The 20,436-nt window shown below is 45.4% G+C and overlaps 2 protein-coding genes across 4 annotated transcripts in view; both read right to left on the bottom strand.

Moving 5' to 3' along the window:
* MTMR1 (myotubularin related protein 1) overlaps positions 1 to 20,436 on the bottom strand; it is a 72,487-nt gene extending 52,051 nt beyond the window's left edge. The window contains exons 1-3 of one of the 3 annotated variants that reach the window (XM_007452118.1): positions 20,235 to 20,436; positions 19,570 to 19,642; positions 13,766 to 13,871 (exon numbers count right to left, since the gene is read on the bottom strand). Coding sequence is in view for 1 of the 3 variants with exons in the window: in XM_007452117.1 (XP_007452179.1) it covers positions 13,766 to 13,871; positions 19,570 to 19,644; positions 20,230 to 20,303 (255 nt within the window). In the remaining 2 variants the exon portion in view is untranslated. Of the gene's footprint in view, positions 1 to 1,228; positions 1,253 to 13,765; positions 13,872 to 19,569; positions 19,645 to 20,229 lie in introns of those variants that run through there. The other 2 variants (XM_007452117.1, XM_007452119.1) reach the window with 2 other exon arrangements.
* CXXC4 (CXXC finger protein 4) lies at positions 19,669 to 20,289 on the bottom strand (the record flags this gene model as incomplete). Its single annotated transcript, XM_007452131.1, has 1 exon — positions 19,669 to 20,289. A coding segment is annotated over exon 1 (555 nt), but the record flags the coding sequence as incomplete, so codon positions are not given.

The following is a 20,436-nucleotide window of genomic DNA, read 5'->3' as shown; positions in this document are numbered from 1 at the left end:
TCTTTCCCACCTTTCATTTTTGTCAATAAAATAAAATAGCTACTTAAAATATTTCTATACTGGATCATCAGATTGAATTTAGTACACAATTGGTACTGCTACCCTTCAGAGCAGGACAATCTTTTAAATGCAGCCAATTTTTTAAATTTACATTCTTTTTTTAAATACAAAGAAAACGGAATCATTCTTTGATAAAAAATTTAAAAACAGAAGAATGAATGACTAAACGACAACAACAACAAAAAAAGCCCCACAGCATTTCAAAGTCCATGCAAGTGTAAAGCCAAACACTAATATTTAACAATGTGAATCAGTGAAAGAAAATGATTCCCATGAGCAAAAGAAAACATGATAAAAACAAAATTAAACAAAGAAAAACCAACTAGAATAACAAGAATTTGATTTAACCTGTTTATTTTTGTACTAATTCATTGGCTTCAATAAGATTAAAACTTTAAAACTGAAGTCATGAAATGATTCTGTCAAAATCCACATTGTTTTCATTTAATGGAAATAGGTTAATTTTCAACATCTGATACTCAGGTTTAAATGCATGCACATTACCAATCTTTGTCTTGCTTTATGAATATTCTGAAATAAAGGGAAGGAAAATCATGAGGAAAATATAAACTATAATCTACTAGCTGTAACAGCTACCTCTATATTTTAAGAAATACTAAATGGGGCTGATTTTGCTAAATTTATCTTCAAGATTAGCACTTCTGCTTTTGGGATTCAGCATGCAAACAGGAAATCTTACTTGATCTTGTAATCAAGACTTGAAATCTTACTTAGATCTCCTACTCAGGAAGGAGGACAACTGACCACTTTGTTGTTGTTCTTGTTGTTGTTATTAAATACTTCAGCATGAACTACATGACAAACGAGGTTAAATTAAGAGGACTCTATAGGCCTCGCCTTATAAACCCAGTGCCATGAATACCCATTTGGTCAGAATTCATGTAACACAACAGAAGTCAGTATTGCACAGTGGTAACAATTTTAGCATCCTGCCCTCACACACATCAGCTTCTTCCACACATAGAAACACTGTAACAAATAAAGCATTTCTAGTGAACACTGAAAGCTATGACACAGCAGAGCAAACTGATCTGAGTGACTCATAAAATCAATGAGAAGGCAAAGAACGCTAAACAGACTAAGTGTTCAATAAAGCACAGAAACACACAAGGAGGAGGCCCATGTGCTGAAAGCCAAATATCCTTACCCTTATATCAGGCCTCCTGAAAACCTGTCAGTTAAAACACAGAACATCATCATCACGGACACGTCACTATTGACGTGTGAAAGATGCCATCAAGTTCGCCAGCCCATGCCCTAAGAAACACCGTAATACTCCAAATAAAACCGAGCAGATCGATCCTAACACATTTGCCCTCTAAGTTCCATTTGATACCCAATCAATCCTAACACGTTTGTCCTATAATTTGCAGGCAAGTCTATGACTTGGAGAAACTTATTGCCCTTAGGCTAAGACAAACGACATTATTTTAAACACAAACCCCTTCTGTCAAGGGCTATTACAAGACAGTGTGAACAGGCCGTGTGTGAAAAATTCATTTGTGTGTCTGTTTGGAATACTGAACGCATTTTCCGCATAGAAACAATGATATAAAAAGGCGGTTCTGCTCCCAAACCAGCCCACAGAAACAAAACAAAACCGAACCAAGAAACCACAAAAGCGCCCACAGCTGGCGCAGAGCACAGCTCAGCCACAGCGTTAATGGGATCATAAAGCCTAGTTAAGCACAAATCTTAATCTGGTTTCTATAGGAATTCTATTTCCAATTCGCACTTGGGACTCCAGAATTAAACTTCCCGATGCGGCCGCCCCACAGGGAGAAGGTGCCCGTTCCTTACGCCAGCCCAGGAAAGGGTAGCTGGCGGGGAGGGGAGGGCCGGGGAGGGCCGGGGAGGGCAGCCTCCGTGCAAGGAAAGCCAAGCTTTACTAAATCCGGACACTGATTTTAGAGAGGTTATTCCTGTGACTCCTACTTGAACGTGCAGCATGAGCATTCGGGGAAACAGCCCAGAGAAGGGATGGAACTTTTGAAAAGCGAATAGTGCTAACAGTCTGAGGAAGACATGAATCATCTGTTCCCCACTCTCCAGTCTGAAATCTGATCATTGTTACATACGATAAACACTGGAGGTTCTATGGAAAACAGATCACTTTAAAAAACAAAAATCACTGTAGGCTCTTATTAGCTTTATAGGTTTTACTCAGGAAAGATAAGAAGATCACATGAATACGAGAATATAGAGTTCATCATTGTTACCATTAAAAGAAAATACTCTTTGAAGTAAAAAAGGTATCTGAATTAAGGGATGCTGTAGCTCAAAGGGAATTAAAGCCCAGAAGTTCCTTAATATAGACTACTTAGACTAAGAAGCTTAAACCCAGCTTTTTTTTTTTTGAGGGGGTGGTGGTGATGAATATGTTTATCATCTTAATTGTGGTGCTTGTTTCACAAGTGGGCACCTATCAAAACTTATCAATCTGTATACTTTAAATATGTGAAGTTTATCATTTGTTAATTACAACAGGAAAGTTAGTACAAAATAAATAAAATGCATGCTTATGTTCATAAAAAACCCAAAATGGGGGCTTCCCTGGTGGCGCAGTGGTTGAGGGTCCGCCTGCCGATGCAGGGCACACGGGTTCGTGCCCCGGTCCAGGAAGATCCCACGTGCCGCGGAGCGGCTTGGCCCGTGAGCCGTGGCTGCTGAGCCTGCACGTCCGGAGCCTGTGCTCCGCAACGGGAGAGGCCACAGCAGTGAGAGGCCCGGTAATGGGAGAGGCCACAACAATGAGAGGCCCCGCTACCCCAAAAAAAAAAAAAAAAAAAAAAAACTCAAAATGGGACATACATGATAATAAAAAGTCAAAATAGTCTCCCCTCCCAAGCTTCATTTGTCAGTGATAACCACGTTTAGCGAGATTTTTTTTTAATTCTGAGGGTTGCCTCCATAACCAGGAGTATGCTTACACCACTACTTCTTGATTTGTCAGCTTTAAACAGTACCTAGTGACCTAGCTAGATGAGAAAGTATGCTTTCTCGGGCTTCCCTGGTGGCGCAGTGGTTGAGAGTCCGCCTGCTGATGCAGGGGACGCGGGTTCGTGCCCCGGTCCCGGAAGATCCCACATGCCGCGGAGCGGCTGGGCCCCGTGAGCCATGGCCGCTGAGCCTGCGTGTCCGGAGCCTGTGCTCCGCAACGGGAGAGGCCACGACAGTGTATGCTTTCTCAAACTACTCCCTCCCTCTTCCCTTTTTGTAATTTTCAGTTTTTTATCGTTGTCCTTCTGCAGCAGCTGCATCATTTTAAAAAAAGCTCATGAAATAATTTTTCGGTGGCACTCTTCTAAGAACCTTGTCTATACTAACTCATTTCACTCTCAGAACAACCTTGTGAGACAAAAATTATTACTGGCCCCATTTTTTGACGAGAAAACCCAGGCACAGTTAAGTAATCTGGCCAAGTTCAAGGTTTCAGAGCAAGTACTTATACCCAGAGAGTCTACTACACCACCTCAGCCTAGCATCGCTGTTAATTAACCTACATTAACTAAAGCCTTCAAATGTTCATCTGCTTTCTCTTAACTCCCTCAAGGGTGGATGAAGAAAGCAATACCACGACCTCTTCCCTCGCTTCTCCTTGCTCCCTCCAAACCTCTGCTCCAACAGGTTATTATTTTCACTTTTGTTCTGTAACTGCAATTAATTTTGTAATGTTTTGTCTATAAAGTGATAGTAACAATTGACAACTAGAAAGCAGCATTCACAAGCAGCATAACTGGGCCTTAAATGTAGGAGATATACCGCTGTCAACACGCCTTTTGCTACTGGAAGGAGAAACTAAATCAAAAGAAAAGGGGCAGGATGATGGTCCGCTTTGCCACCCACACAATTCTTCACCTGCTGTATGTAAGTCCCCGCTACTCTTGGTCGGAGGCCGGAAAGGTCAATGGAGGTCACCTGAGTTGATACCCATGTGTTTCTGCTTTATAGTTTTCATCTCTCCTGAAAAAAGCCATTTCGGGCGCCCAGAGAGTTTCATTTCCTTTTTCTTGAATCTGAATCTGATCGAAGCCAGAGAGCGGTGGTTTGAAGTCAGGCGGCCTGGGGCCAGCTCTCACTGGCAGACTTGGGGCCTCCGTGCGCCTGCACTTGGCCTCAGTTTCTACACGTACAAGAGGAAACGAGTCCACGAATGGCTGCGAGGTCCTGACCAGCCTTCAAACCTTAGGAGTCATTTAAGCTTCATTGGAAGACTTCAGAAAACATCTCCCCATCCTAAACTTGGTGGGGGGCAAATCGGCCTCCAGTGCTGACAGCCCTCGAGAACTCAGACAGCCACACAGGCTGTATCATTCTTTATATTCTTTATTATACAATGAACTGGTAAACCTCAGTGTTTACCTGAGTTCTGTCAGTTTTCCTAGCCAATGATGGGACTCAGGGAGGGACTTGTGGGAAGCCCCGATTTGTAGCCAAGCTAAGCAGAAGTTGTGGGTAACCTGGGTACCCACTACTTGAAACTGGCATCTGAAGTGAGAACTTCTGTGGGACTGAGCCCTTAACCTGTGGGGTCTGCACTAACTCCGGTTAGTATCAGAATCGAATTGAATTGTAGAACACTCAGCTGGTTTTGAAGAATTCGTCAGTGTGGGGGAAAAACCCACACATCTGGTGTCACAAGTGTTCTAAGAGGGTGGGGATTCCAACCCAAGCTGACTGGTTTTAGTGCCCACGCTCTTAATCTCCATACAGCCCCACCTAAACCTGTTCCCTTTCTGAGGAGGCTGACAAATACCCTCAAGGCTTAATGCCCAGAATGCCCTGTACTGTATTTTTTGGAGTCTCTTTTCTATGAATTCCAGGCAGCCCAGCCCAGCCCCGCTCCTGCGCATGTTAGGTGCTCACATCACATTTACGGAAGTGGACTGGTGTTCAGCAATTACAATACACTCCTCTTGTAGTCATTTTTACATATCATATACATTTTCATAGAGTAACAGCATACAGTAAATGAGCACTGTATGCATTTCACTCTGCTGTAACACCCACTCTACAGATGAGGACACTTGAGGCTCAGCAAGGTAAAGTAACTTGTTGGGCAGCTAGTCAGGTACAGGGCTGGACTCAAGGCAAAGTGCCCCGACTCCAAATTTTATGATCTTTTTGATAAACCATATGATTCTAAGTGAAATAAATATCAGTTTTGTTTTGTTTTTTAATAAATGAGTTACCTTTGAGCTTATGCCTCTAAGAAGCTTCTTTTCACGAAAAGATTGTAATAGTGGAGTAAAAACACCACTGTTCTCTGTTTTAGGCATAAAGTCTATAAAGTAATTCTGCTTTAGCAATCAGACCACTACAAAATGAGTTAAAGAGTTTGACCTGTTGGGTCAGGAGATCGCTCCACTTGCTGCAGGAGCCTCAGTAAAGCAAGAGTCTGCGCAACTTATTCCTCACCACCGGCTGCAGCCAGAGGCCAAGGACAGGCCAGTACTAATCTCAACCAGTCATCCAAATACAACCCTGGTCTTTGGGAAACAAGCCACACCTGAACCTGGCCTGACTCTTTTGTCAAACCCTAGCCTGAAACAATCATTCTCCATTCCCTAAAGCCCTCCAGGAAATGTGACCAATGAGCTGTTCAATGAAGCACGCTGGCCCCAACTGCCACGTACAAAAGGGATGAGCATACTTGCAACTGAACTAGTACAGGATAATTGCTGATACCCTTTTCACTAACCAGTTTCTAACATCTCTATTTGCATAACTATATGCTCCATTTAAATAATACTTCTGATATATCATGAGTTGTTAGAAATATTAATCAAAATTTATTCTACATGCAATATAGAGTCGTTGAGCAGTCTGTAAAACTCTTGACTTTTTAAAAATTAAATTTCTAATTTTGAGATAACTTGATTCACAAGTGGTTGTGAGAATAAGAGATTCCATGTACAGTGTACCATGTCACCAAATTTCCCCGATGGTGGCATATTATAAAACTACAGAACAATACCAGAACAAGGACCCTGACACTGACACAGCCAAGATGCAGAACAATTTCCTCACCACCTAATGTTGCCCTTTTATAGCCACATCCACTTCCCTCCCAGCCCCTCCCCTTCTTAGCCCCTGGCCATCACTAATCTGTTCTCTATTTCTCTAATTTTGTCATTTGAAGACTGTTACACAAATGAAATCATACAGTATGTGATCTCTTGGGAGTGGCATTTTCTACTCAGTGTAATTCCCTTAAGATTTAGCCAATTCTTTTCTCTGTCCTCTCTATTCTGCTGTTGAACCCATCCACTGAGGGTTTGGTGGTTTTGTTTGTTTAGTTTCGTTTTTTGTTTCTTTATCATATTTTTCCGTTTTTAAATTTCCATTTGGTTCTTATCTCATATTTTCTTGCTGAAACTTTCCTGTTTCTTGTCTCTCACTTTCTACGTCTTCACTGTTTCAAGCATATCTGTAATTGTTTATTGAAGCAGTTTTATGACGGCTTCTTTAAAACCTTTTTCACGTAATTCTAACATGTGTCATCTCGGTTTTGGCATCTACTGATTCTCTTTTTTCATTCAGTTTGAGATCTTTCTGGCTCTTGGTATGATGAGTGATTTTCAGTGGAAATCTGGCCATTTTGAATACTGTAAGAGTGTGGGGCTTATGTAACCCTCCTGTTGCAGCTGCTTTCTCTGCCACTGCTCCAGGAGAAGAGGGGTGGTGAGCACTGCCTCATTACAGCCAGGTGTGGGTATGAGTCCAGGTTCCCCTCTTGGCCAACGCTGCCATCCAAGGACAGGCATCTCCTAGTTACTTCTGGGTCAGGGTGAGAGATCTAGCTCCCAGTTAGGCTTCCACCCATACCTGCCCAGCTGGCAGTGGCAGGAGCGCTCATGACTGATACCACTGTAACCACAGTGGAGGTGTGGCCTCCTTGCAGTGGGCGGTAGTGAAAGTCCTGACTCTCCACCAGGCCTCCGACACCACAGCTGCAGGGGTCACTGTGCCTTGCTACAGCCTGGCAACGGTGGAATCTAGCCTCCCCGCTTGGCCTTGCTGGCGGGGTGGGCGTGGGGCCGGAGCACAGTGGTTAGTGTCTAAAAGTTTTCTTTGTACTCGGATGCCCCCTTCCTGTCCTTTGGCTAGAGAGACTAGGCTTTTCTTGTCTGTACCCGTTGGCATTTCTGGGTTGCTGGCTTCTTCAGCAACAAGTCTGGGTTATATATGGCAAAAACATAACCCAGGGATAGCACCACCCTGTCGTTCCTTAGGTGCTAAGGTCCCTAACCGGCCTGCCTCCTTCTACCTTTCAAGGCATTCTTACGTCTATTTTATAGATAATGTCCAGGGTTTTTATTTGTACTGAGAGTGAAAAATAAGAAAAAAGTACATCTGCTCCATCTTTCCAGAAGCAGAAGCCCAAATCTTGATATTTTTAAGAAATAATTGTACTCCACAAGTAATCCTGAGAGATAGGATAGTACTTTGACATTACAGTGGTTACAAACTGGAGGCCTATTGCTCCAACAGGCAGTAGCAGGGTTGTTTTTGTAATTTAATTGTTTTTAGGGGGACATGCTGCAGTCTCCAGTTCTCCACAGCCATGTCTGTTTAGCTCGTTAGCTATACCCTGTAGACATCTGTGTTTGCAAACTCTGATTTAATAAACAGATCACGAGGCCAAGCTATTAACAGTGGACTACGGTCATGGATTCGAAAAGATCGTGCTCAAGCTTCCCTCCTCCTAGACTAGTACTCAATTTAAGAAGTATTAACTAAGACCAAGCTCAAGCATAATGAAGCCTTTCCCACACACTGCATCCCACTTCCCTCCAAAGACCTTCTGGAAACTTTTGTTTAGGATCCAGAGTTTAATCACTGTACTAACCTATTAAATGATTAAATTTAGTATAGGACTCTCTCCATTTTCTCCTTTTTCTTCAGAATGATTATGGAAGAGACCTAGCTAATGTGTGCAGGGATGAGAGCAGGCGAAACAGGAGGAGAGGGACAGAGGGGTGGTGGTGGTGATGGTGATGATGATGATGACGATGATGTTGGAGCCAGAGGAAAGAGTATGATCACATTAGAACTATAGTGTCCTAATTTCCTGAAGGCTGGCCAGAATCAAATCCTTTTGGACAAAACAGAATTGAAGAATGTTCTAGAAAGAAAGGAATTTAGGGACTTCAAATCTAATCCAAATTCTCTTAACCTTACACAAAAGGAAACAGACACTCAGAGGTTATACAAGGTCACAAAGCTAACCAGTACCGTCTGTACTACTCCACCATGTTCCCTCTTCTTGGCCTAGTTCTGCTTTGCAAACAATGGAAGCTCATCAACTGTGTCACTTCTGCTAGTAGTTCCTAAAAATGTTTCATTACAAGTTATAACTGTATTTTTTCATCTAATCTTTGGAACATTACATTCAGATCTTGTTCTTAAATGTTCTGACAAATTCAAGAGGGAGATTTGTACTCTTTCTTAGCCCGTTAAAAATGGAAGCAACTGAGTTAGTAGTGGGGGGGTGGGCAAACAAAACATTTTATTACATTTCTTCTAGTAGTCTTAATTATCAGGTAAATCTTCAGGATGACTTGGCATTAAGGCATACATTTATTAATTTAGTTAATCCATAATCCACATAATAGCCATCTACTCTTTCAACAGGGACAATGTTTTCCAAACTTCTGTCATCTTACATAACACCTCTACAAGTCTGGTTTGCTATATGCATATCACCTGTACTAATATTAGTATTTATCTTTATGTTGACTTTATTTATTTATTTATTTTAAATTTATTTTTGGCTGCGTTGGGTCTTCGTTGCTGCGCGCAGGCTTTTCTCTGGTTGCGGCGAGCAGGGGCTACTCTTCGTTGCGGTGTGTGGGCTTACTTGCTCCGTGGCATGTGGGATCTTCCCGGACCAGGGCTCGAACCCGTGTCCCCTGCACTGGCAGGCGGATTTTCAACCACTGCGCCACCAGGGAAACCCTTTATGTTGACTTTGGATCCACTCCTTTTTTCATATTTCGCCTGGCTTTAAGCAATAATACCCATTAAATCACAAGTCTGATGTGCCAGGTTTCCTACTACACATTAAAATAATTACATAGGGCTTCCCTGGTGGCGCAGTGGTTGGGAGTCTGCCTGCCGATGCGGGGGACGCGGGTTCGCGCCCCGGTCCAGGAAGATCCCACATGCCGCGGAGCGGCTGGGCCCGAGAGCCATGGCCGCTGAGCCTGCGCGTCCAGAGCCTGTGCTCCGCAACGGGAGAGGCCACAACAGTGACAGGCCCGCGTACCGCAAAAAAAAAAAAAACAAACAAACAAAAAATAAATAAATAAATAAAATAAAATAATTACATAACTGTTAAAACACGTCCATGGGCATATCACCTAAACTCATCTCATGTGATGACAGTGATATTCTTACCACACCTTGGGTGATCTGACCCTAAGCTAACTGTCAATTTATGACATGGGTAAATAATAAAACAACTGTACTCTAAAATCTAACATGAGTTGCTAATTATTCAGGTTTGTGGGAATGTACCAGAAATGTATGGTCTCATCACCAGTTTCAACAGATACAAACCTAGGGAAGCTGAACTTTTTACAATTTATTGTACGAAATAAATAGGGACTTGCCTGGTGGTCCAGTGGTTAAGAGTCTGCCTTCCAATGCAGGGGACGCAGGCTTGATCCCTGGTCGGGGAACTAAGATCCCACATGCTGCGGGGCAATTAAGCCCGCCCGCCGCAACAACTGAGCACGCAGGCCACAACTAGAGAGTCCACGTGCCACAACTACAGAGCCCACGGGCTCTGGAACCCGCACGCTGCAATGAGGAGCCTGTGCACCACAGCGGAGGATCCCACGTGCCGCAACAAAGATCCCGTGGGCTGCAGCTAAGACCCGACACAGCCAAAAATGAAATGAAATGAAATTAATTAATTAATTAATTAATTAATGGAATACATGAGGATGGAAGACCTAAAGAGACATTTCTCCAAAGAAGACATACAGATGGCCAAGAAGCACGTGAAAAGATCCTCAACATCACTAATTATTAGAGAAATGCAAATCAAAACTACAATGAGGTATCTACCTCACACCAGTCAGAATGGCCATCATCAAAAAATCTACAAACGATAAATACTGGAGAGGGTGTGGAAGAAAGGGAACCCTCTTACACTGTTGGTAGGAATGTAAAGTGATACAGCCACTGTGGAGAACAGTATGGAGGTTCCTTAAAAAAGCAAAAATAGAACTACCATATGACCCAGCAATCCTACTACTGGGCATATACCCTGAGAAAACCATAATTCAAAAAGACACATGTACCCCAATGTTCACTGCAGCACTATTTACAATAGCCAGGGCATGGAAACAACCTAAATGTCCATCAACAGATGAATGGATAAAGAAAATGTGGTGCATATGTACAATGGAATATTACTCAGCCATAAAAAGGAACAAAATTGGGTCATCTGTAGAGAGGTGGATGGACCTAGAGTCTGTCATACAGAGTGAAGTAAGTCAGAAAGAGAAAAACAAATATCGTATATTAACGCATATATGTGGAATCTAGAAAAAAGGGACAGATGAACCTATTTCCAGGGCAGGAAGAGAGACGCACATGTAGAGAACGGATGTGTGGACACAGGGGTGGAAGGGGATGAATTGGGAGATTAGGTTTAACATAAATACACTACCACGTGTAAAACTGGTAGCTAGTGGAAATCTGTGGTATAGCACAGGGAGCTCAGCTCGGTGCTCTGTGATGACCCAGATGGGCAGGATGGGGTGGGGGGTGGGAGGGAGGTCATACATGTATACACATAGCTGATTCACTTCATTGTACAGCAGAAACCAACACAACATTGTAAAACAATTACACTCCAATTTTAAAAAAGCAAATTTAACAATAATGTGTAGGAAATAATCCCAATCTTGTAAAAATAAGTAACAAAACACCATCAAAAAGAAAAAGAAAGAAAGAAAGAAATGCATGAGACACACTGTTCCCCGCCTTCAGAGATTCTGATTCACTGAGGGGACGGGGACCATGGAAGCTGCATTTCTGCAGGCACCCCAGGGAGTGCTGGTGCGGGAACACCCAAGGGCCACATTTTGAAAAACAGTGAACAGGTAGGCAGTACAAAATTTTAAAAATCACTCTAGCTTTTCAGTAGGATGACTTGGGTTCAAACCCCAAGTCTAACTGCATGATACTAAGCAAGTCACTTAACCTCTCTGAGCCTTGCTTTCCTCATCTGTTAAATGATGATTCTAATAAAAGCCATCTCACTGGGTTGTTTTAAGAAGTAAATGGATGATACGTCAAAAGAGTATTACAAAACCATACAGTGCTGCACGTGCTAGAGGGCTGATGAGGATGCTGCCGCAGCCTACAACTGAGAACACAGCGCTCCAAATCGAGGTGCAAGCGCTCTGCTCCACAGAAACATCTGTTCCCATTTCAATACTGATGCTGAGTTTAACCTATAATAAATTAACCCCCAAATTGAGTGTGTATTTCAAATAAGATATTTGCACAATATATAATTTCAAATATTATCAACGGATGACTGCACATTAAATCCTCAAGGAATTGTATCTGGACCTTCAGGGCCAACCCCATGCATGGCTCCCATGCAAAAGGTGTCCCAAAGGCCCACGCTGGTTACCCTGATTCTAAGAACTACTTTAAACATAGCATGTAAAATTATCTGTGGTTTAGAAACATTTTATTCTTTTATTATTTAAAAGAACTCTCTCCTTGAAGAAAACATAACAACTCCTGAATTATAAATTTAACACCAAATTTGCAGACTTGGTTACAGGGCGAATCTAACAAAGACAATGATTAAAAAATGCTCTCTTACAATAATTCATCTAAAGCTTTAGCAATGATCTGATGTAGGTACTTAAAATTCAATTTACAAAATATAGAAAAGCCTTCTTTTTCTCTGAATACCATCTGTTAAACCATTCCAACACGAGCTAATTCTGCTACACAAAATTCGTAAATAAACTAAAAAATTTTTAAAACCTTAGTTGCTTCATGTTAAAGTATAGATTCAGTCTGATCTATTAATGTAGAGGTTAGACAGCTATGCACACAGTCACCATCCTTTTCTAGAACCCACACAGCACTAACAACTATTCAACCACAATGAAAACCTTACAGTTAACACATAATTCTCCGTAAAGAAAATCAATCCGAGGTCTAAGAGCTATTCTCTGCCAATATGGGTCCTTGAGCTTCTCCACTCAGTAGGGCAGTTTCTCCGCTAACGTGGGGCAAGAGGGCGCCTGGGACCAGTGGGGTCAGCAGCTGCCCAGTGACCAGCCACTCAGGCATAGGTGATGCAGCAAATGCTTCTCCCACCTGGAAACAGCAGTCACGTTTTGCCCAGTCAGGTTCTGAGGAACAGGAGCCCCAGCTCCTCCTTCGTGGGCAAACATGAAAACCAGATAGCAGAGAAAGCTATCAAGAACTACACTGCCACTCTTCTGGCTGGCCATATTACCCAACTTCTGTTCATCTCCAGCCATGCTTTCCTCTGGGAGGCATAAGCAACAGCATCCAATGGCTTGGACGAAGCTAGTCCAGCACCATAGCCAAATCTCAATTACACAGCCTCTGGAGTCAGTTTCTGCACTTGTTACAGGACGGCTAAAGAGGAAGTGAGGCTAGAGCCCTTCAACACGGACAGCTATTAAGAATGACTTAAGATCGTTATCGTAGCCCTTGAACTCTTTGTAAGATTTGATGCCTGGCAAGGACTATGATTTTGAGAGCCGTTGACCTAGGGTAGGACAGGATACTAAAATGTAATTCATACACACTTGTGAAAATCTATTCTCTCTTACTAGTGGGCAAAAATGACTATAATAAACTGAATCCTCAATTCAAGCAAACTGTACTACTGAAATGTAGACATGGTTTCACTTAATGTACCTGTTAATAGTTTCTTGACATTAAAACAAAGTTAGTCTTTAGCCTTAACAAAGATGGAGCACGCAAGCGTTTTATTTGTTAATTGATTCAACAAGAATTTATTGAGCACCTGTTATGTTCCAGGATCGTGCTGGGGGAGCAGTGGTGAGAAAAAGAGCCCCAGTCTCTGCTGACAAGGAGCTTATCACTCTTAACTTTAGAATAAGCAGGGAATCCAACTTTTAAAATAAACAAGAAGAGATTTCTCAATTCAGTAAGGACTAAAAAATGAGGCTGCCCATACAACATTCTTGAGATTTTCCAAGTTTTTTGCATTCTAGTATCACATATTAATGCTGAAAACCCATAGGTAGTACATAAATACAGAAACAAACTGTGAAGTTAGGGAAATACTATCTATCAGATATTTTCTGAAATTCAGATACTAATAAAGAAAATACAGGCATTTATTATAATCAAATCTAAAAATATAATATATAATAAAATGGATCTGGATTTTTAAAAGAATGATCATAATCGAAAGTCAGCTTCTCCTCTCAATTATAAAACTATGATCACATATACTAGATCCTGGTAAAAATGTCTCTTCTAAAGTTCAGATCTCAAACAACAGAGAACCTTTCACCCTTGTTCCCAAGCAAATGGCCAGTGAGCATTCAAGGGGCCAAAGTCTCACTCAAATTAAAACTGCAATGCTTCTTGGCTACTTAGCATATTGAAAATGAATTAAGGACTCAATTCCGCTTACCTTGTAATCTCTGGATACATTTTCTGATGTCACTGAACCTGAAATCTGACTAGAAATTGTAGCAGCTATAAGCTGTTTACACCATTCAACATGTGATCCTGTAGGACTAAAAGAAATAGTGCAATTAAAATATTTTAAGACATAGCCTCTGAGTGAGAAAAATGAGCACTGACTAGGGATATATGTACATTTCTTTTTTTAAAGAATGAACTTTAATTAGACTATTTGGTTACCTTTACATTTAATGTAAGAACTGAAATATCGACTGACCACTAGGAAGTAAGATAAGGTTCCAGGCTGATTTGAAATGAATCACCCAATTTATTTTAAGGTTAAGATTCTAGGCCTCAGACAGTTAAGTATGTTATTTTCTAGCATTTAATAAAATATCACTCAATTACAATTATATAGAGTGAATATTCTTAATGTAAGTAGAAAACTAATTCTAAAGTGAAATATTTATCTTACAGCATATGCTTTTCAAAAATGCTATCACTTTCATGCTGGTGGTTTTAAATCTAGAAAACGATGTAATTTCAAGTGAATCAAAGTGACTCTTAATGGAGCAAAGCTGATCGTATGATTTTAAAAAGAACAGACTAGAAAAGTTATGTCCTGTGTGTAGTAGTAATGCCACCTTACATTTCTGTAAGTGCTCTGACAACTTAAAAAAAGGCTCTTCCAGTCCATTATGATATCAGAGCGTGACAACCACATGTGATAAGAAGGCAGAACGGGGACGAGCCAACAGGTTTCTGGGATGAGAAAATTGAGGTGCAGTGGCGACATGGCCCGTCAGAAAGTGGTGGGGCTGTCCTTCCAGGATATGGTGCCACCAACGGTGACCAACTCACCGAACCACAGGGCAAAACAGAGGCCAGCGCTACAGATGCTAGCCACTGCCTTATACGAGAACACAAGGACGCAGAGAAAATGGCATCTCGCGCTTGTGTGCTGCTCTCAAATGTTCAACACATTTCTGCACACAGCCTCAGCCGAGCCTCACAGTGACCCACCTTACAGAGGAGAAAACTAAGGCTCTAGCGTTTGACTAAGGTCACACAGCTGGTAAGTGGTCGGGCTGTGCTCATCTGACTTAAAGGACCACGTAAGCAAAGTAAGCACTGAGGGAATTAAAAATTGCCTCCAGAGGCCAGGCTCCTCTCTCAACTCATGAAAGCACTGAAGAAATCAAGTAAAAGGGCAAAAGATACTTATGAAAGTTTACCTTGCAGGTGGCTTTCACTGTAAACAGTGTTCCAGACCTTTGAAAATCTCATCACTAATTAAATCCACACTCGTGTACTGGAAGGATAAAGAAAACCCTGGAATCCCTAGGCAGTGTGTGAAGTAACGTAACTAGTGAAATAAAGACATCTGGTGTGCTCTACGAGCGACCTAAATTGCATTCTCTGACCAGGACAGCCTACAGTAGTTATCTGCGGGGCCAAAAATATAAGTCAAAACATTCGCTGAATGGGCAGACATTCCTGTCATACACCAAGAGTCTATTTACCACAATTAATAACTAAGAGGAAGAAGGAGGGGAAAGGGAGGGATATTAGTTTCCTCTTAAAGGCTAAGGCACCTTTATTGTCCGGTTCTCCCATACTTTTCTTGCCAAGCTGCCTTTTCCTCTGCCAGCACCTGGGCCTGAGCACAAATCTAACAGCAGGAACCCACCTGTTCACCCACCGCGGACGGGGTGGGTTGGAGGGGGCTGCTGTTATCCTCTAGCTTCCGTTCCCCTTCCTTCTAATGAGGACCCTTCTCTCCACAGTAGGGAGCTGCCCCTCCGCATTTCATAGGATTCTGCTCCACTTGGAGGGGAGTGACCCCAGGCTTTCCTCTTGGACCCGGAGCTGTGTAGACCCGCCCCCAGCACTGGCGGAGGCCACTCTCCACATCCACCACCTCGAGGAACCCACAGAGATAGAGAGTAAGACATGAAGAAAACAGAGATGGGAAGCCTCATCCACACTGTTTGCAACTCTGGCTCTGAATGTGCCTGCGGCCATCTTTCACCCTGGCTGCAGCAGTGATGGGAGCCAACACACTTCCTTTTTGGCTGGAGCTAGAATGGTTTGTGTTTTTGGTACCTGCAACCAGAAGCATCCTGGTCAACAGAGTTATAAACAGTGTGGCACGGTGGGCTGGTAGACAGGAGGCCTGGCTCCGGGTCCTGTTTCTGTCACCAGCTAGCTCCGTGACCTTGAGCGAGCCACATCCTCTCGCAGGCCCACAGCTCCATCAGCATTAAGAGAAGTACAATATTCAGGAGAGGGGAGGGCCCACGGTCCACGGCTGAGCCACAGCTGCAGAGCCAGGGTCTACTCTGGGGGTCTCTTAAAAGAACGTGAACCAGAGCCGGTCACAATGACAGGACTGAGGCAGAAGGCCACGTCTCCTCTCCCCTCTCTGCTCTTTAGTCAGTGCAGTCTCCCTCCACACTCCTGGTGGCAACAATCACTTGCAGTCTGGGAGCTCCCAGCTTTGTTTCTCCAGCCCGGACTCCCCCGATCTGGACGCCGAGGATCCCATGAGACAGCTCCACTAGTCGGTCCCAGAGACCCTGCCAGCTCCACGTGTCTAGACCAGCATCAGCCGCCCAGCCTGCAAACTGCTCCTCCAGCCCTCACGTCTCCTAAGTCAGGGAAAGGCACAGCCTCATCCAGGGGCCCCAGGCCCCAAAGCTGGGATTTACCTTGGAGCCCACGCCCCACTTCGCTCTCACATCTGAATGCTCACCGAGTCTCGTCACTCTTATCTGCTAAATATCATAAGAATGCACCTTGCCCATCCCTATTCCAATTACCTTTTCCACACGCCCATCATCTGTCGGTGTTCTCCCGCCTTATGAATTTAAGCCCCACCTCTATGCTGGTGACTCCAGCCCAGACACCACCCCTGAACTCCAGGCTTAAATAAACTAACTGCCTCTTTGACAACTGCTCTGGGAAATCCAACTGACATCTCATTACTGTTATAACCAGGGCTGAGGGCCTGCTAACTTCCTAACCCCGCTCCACACAGAGGCTTCTCCGTCTCAGCAACATCGTTTTCCGCAAGCCGAAGACATTGGGACTGTCCTTGACTCTGCTTCTCTCCTACCCGACAACCAATCTTCACAAACCCTACTGGCTCTACCCTGCAGATTTTCTTCAAATGATATCTTGAATTGGATCACACTTCTCCCTTCCTCCAGCTCACGGCTCAGGTCGCAGCCACCATCCTTCTCTTGCCTTGATAACTGCGACAGCCTCCCACCTGCTAGACTCTTGATTCTACTCCTTCCCCTTCTGGTGCGTTGTCCACACAGCAGCCGTGGAGAGCATCCTGAAATCCACACCATCTGCCCCTGTGACCTCTATGAGCTTGTCCTCTACTGCTGTCTCCCTAGCTCCCTCCCTGCTGGTGACACTGGTCTCCTGGCTGACCCTTGAACCCTGGGCTCCCCCTCCCGCCTCAGGGAGCGCAGGCCTGTGCTGCCACCTGGATATGCGCATGAGTAGGCCCCTCACCTCTTCTGGGGTGTGACTCAAAGGCCACCTTTCTCAACTAGGCTCTCCCTGACCACCCGTCACAAAATTCCAACCACTCCCCAGAGTGCACAGCCCCACCACTTCCTACCCGCTCCCAGCTGACTTCTCTCCCCCAGCACCTAACATAGAACACATCTGACGTGTTCTTCTGTCTCTCTCTCGCACTAAAAAGATGCTCCACAAGGGCGGGGATTTGTGTGTGTGTGTTCCCTGCTGTATCCTCAGGCCTAACACAGTGCCGGACACAGAACAGGCACTCATATTTGCAGAATAAATGACTGAGAGATTAGCATTTCCAGAACCAACTTAACCCAACCCAGTGAGACGGCCCACCTGCAGTCCATTCACAACACTACTGCACAGCAATTGTTCTCAAATGCCTACCCCATCCTGTAGCTCCCCTGATGGAAATCCTTTTGTGCTCCCCATAACCAGGGTGGCCATATAACTTCTCATCCAAACCAAGACACTATTGTGAGTTGCAGAAGGATGCTACTGATAATTACACTGGCTCGACCAGTACCCCGTACCATGTGGTGCCAAAGAGACCACAAAGCCCACCCTACTTATAGCTAAGGTGGTTATTAAAAATGCAGAATTTCAGGCTCTACCCAGGAGATGGTGGATTAGATTTAGGGTGGGATCCAAGAGTCTGCATTTCAATCAAGCACTGGAGGTGATCCTGACTCAGGTTATACAGAACTGAGCAGAGAAGCATCGGCCCAGAAGACAAGGGCACAATTCCTTGGAAGGAACACAGGCCCCTTCAGGATCTAACTTCTGCCTTCCCGCAAGTCTTCCCTATTATCAGTTCCCCACATCCAGCATCCAGCCCACATGGCTGCACGTTCCACTCCTGCGGCCAAAAAGCGTCCCCTGCCCCCGTCCCGCCACTAAAAGCTGAAGCGAATATCCCACCTCCGTGTACCGCAGTGCAGTGGATCACAACTGAGGCCGCGGAGCCTTTCTGAAAAATTCTAACTCCTGGGCCTCACCCAAACCTCCTAAATCAGAAGCCTCAGGACTGGGGTCTGGCCACCTGGAGTTCTTAAAAAGCTTCTCCGATGATCCCCACGCACACCACATCCAGAGCACTTCCAAGCGTACCTCCACCCTGGCACTTATCACACTTGATTTCAATGGCTGGTTTGTTTGTATTCTCCACTAGATGGTAAGCCAGAGAGCAAAAGCCGTCGGGCATTATTCTCTGACTCTCCAAGCCCTCATACACTGCAGAGTATCTGCAGATGATTGAAACCCTGTCCATTCCACGTACTGTCTTGGCTGTGATTAGTTTTCAGTGAAGCTGACGACTTGGGTAACTATTTCATTAAAATACATTGTAATTACACTGAGGTAGAAACAAAGGGAATGTTTCTTGTTGTTCCTCTGCCTTTGGAAACTCCCAAAAGTTCAGCTCAGGGGTGTGACTAAGAGGCAGGAACCAGCATCTGAAACTGACCCAGTGGCGTTACAACAGTATGTCTCGCCTAATTGCACTTTAGCGTCAGCGAAATGGCCAAGGTGTGGAAAAGCTGCATATTCCAGACTATGGGATCACCCACCCCTTGTCCCGAGTGTCAGGGTGGCCCTCCCAGTTGAATCTGGTCGGTTTGTGCTTCTAACTGATTCATCTTAGTTCTCGGACTGCCTAAGAAGCAGCAGCCTTACGTGTTTGTGAAAACAATGAACCGGTTCCTTCAAAGTGTGAAGAACTGAAAGTAAACGATGATGTGTTCTCGAATCGGGGGCAGTTTGGAAGTTTTCCATCCCAGCTTTTCAAATGAGGGTATCTTTGCCTCTATCTGCGCCAGCCCGACACCCACTGGGTGCCGCCCCCCAACTGCCCCTACCAACCCCAGCATCAAAGACCCCAAGCAGCGGCAGCGGGATTTGGGTCTTCAGACCACACGAGGCAAGGTCACGCTAAAAAGGGGCGCCGGGGTGAAATTTCCTCCCAAACGATTCGTGGCCGGGGCAAGGGCTGCCGAGGTGGCTCCAAGGTGCAGTAGGAGGCGGCCTGGGACGCGGTTTGACAGCTGTGAAGCCCCTCGGGGTGCGGGGAGCTTCGGCGCGAGGCGGAAGTGAGCCAGGTGAGGGCCCCGGGGACCAGGCGGGGGTTCCCGGGGTTCCGGAGGGGACGCGGGAGGGGGACGCCCCAGCTTGGCCTCGGCCCGGCGCGCGGGGAAGGGGCAGCCGGGCCTCGCGCGGAGCCCTCGGGAATCGGGGACCGGGAGGCCGCGGCGGCCGGGCCCCGCTTACCTGTCCAGGGTCTCCACGCTGGGCTGCCGGGAGCCGGCGGCGGGGGCCCCCACGACCCGAGGGGGCCTCCTGCCTGGGAAACAAGAAATCATCTCCTCTGACCTCTAGCGAAGTGCCAGGTTTTTTCTTTAGCTCTTCACATTTTCTAAATTTGCAGATCTGGTGTCCCGTTTTGCGGTTCCTGCAACTGCTGCAGACGCCACAGTTGATGAGCCTCTTGCAGGGCACGCAGACCCCACACCTTTTCCTCTTCTTCTTGGCCGGGTTGGCTCCGCCAGCTCCCCCCGAGGAGGACGAAGAGGAGGAGGAATGATTCTGCGGGCAGTCTGCCAGATTGGCAATTTGAAACGCACTGTCTGTGACGGCTGCTGAGGCTGCTGCGGGGGAGTGAAGGGCTGTCATGACGATGACCCCTGGAGGTAATGAGATGCCCCCTAAAGCCGGGATAGCGGAAAAAGTCCCCACGCGCTCGGGGAGATTCATTATCTCTGCTTCAGCAGCGCCGCATTTGAGCTTGTTCATGCATTCCCCCGCCAAAGGTCTGCAGTGTTCGGGGGATAAGGTGGAGAGGAAATTAGTATTTGCCATTTGCAACGACGGCTCTGGCGGGCAGCCAGCTTTCCCCAGCCTCTGGGAGTCGTTTCGGTGGTGCATGCTGGTCCTGCCGCCGCCGCCGCCGCCGCTCCCCCCGCCGCCGCCGCCGCCGCCGCCCCCGCCGCCGCCGGCCTGTCCATGGCGCGCCGAACCCTCCGCCGCGGGGAAACCGCCGTCGGGAGGGGAGCGGCGCCCCGGAAGGTCCAGCAGCGCGCCTCTGGCGGCCCCAATCTGCCGCCCGCCCGACTCAGGCGGCCGCCGCCATTAGCTGTC

The sequence above is a fragment of the Lipotes vexillifer genome, unplaced genomic scaffold (genome assembly GCF_000442215.2).
Source record: "Lipotes vexillifer unplaced genomic scaffold, Lipotes_vexillifer_v1.1 scaffold1081, whole genome shotgun sequence".
In the NCBI taxonomy this organism is placed as follows: Eukaryota; Metazoa; Chordata; class Mammalia; order Artiodactyla; family Lipotidae; genus Lipotes; species Lipotes vexillifer.
The sequence above is the reverse complement of the archived record's forward strand: the minus strand, read 5'-3'. Positions and strand labels throughout refer to the sequence as shown.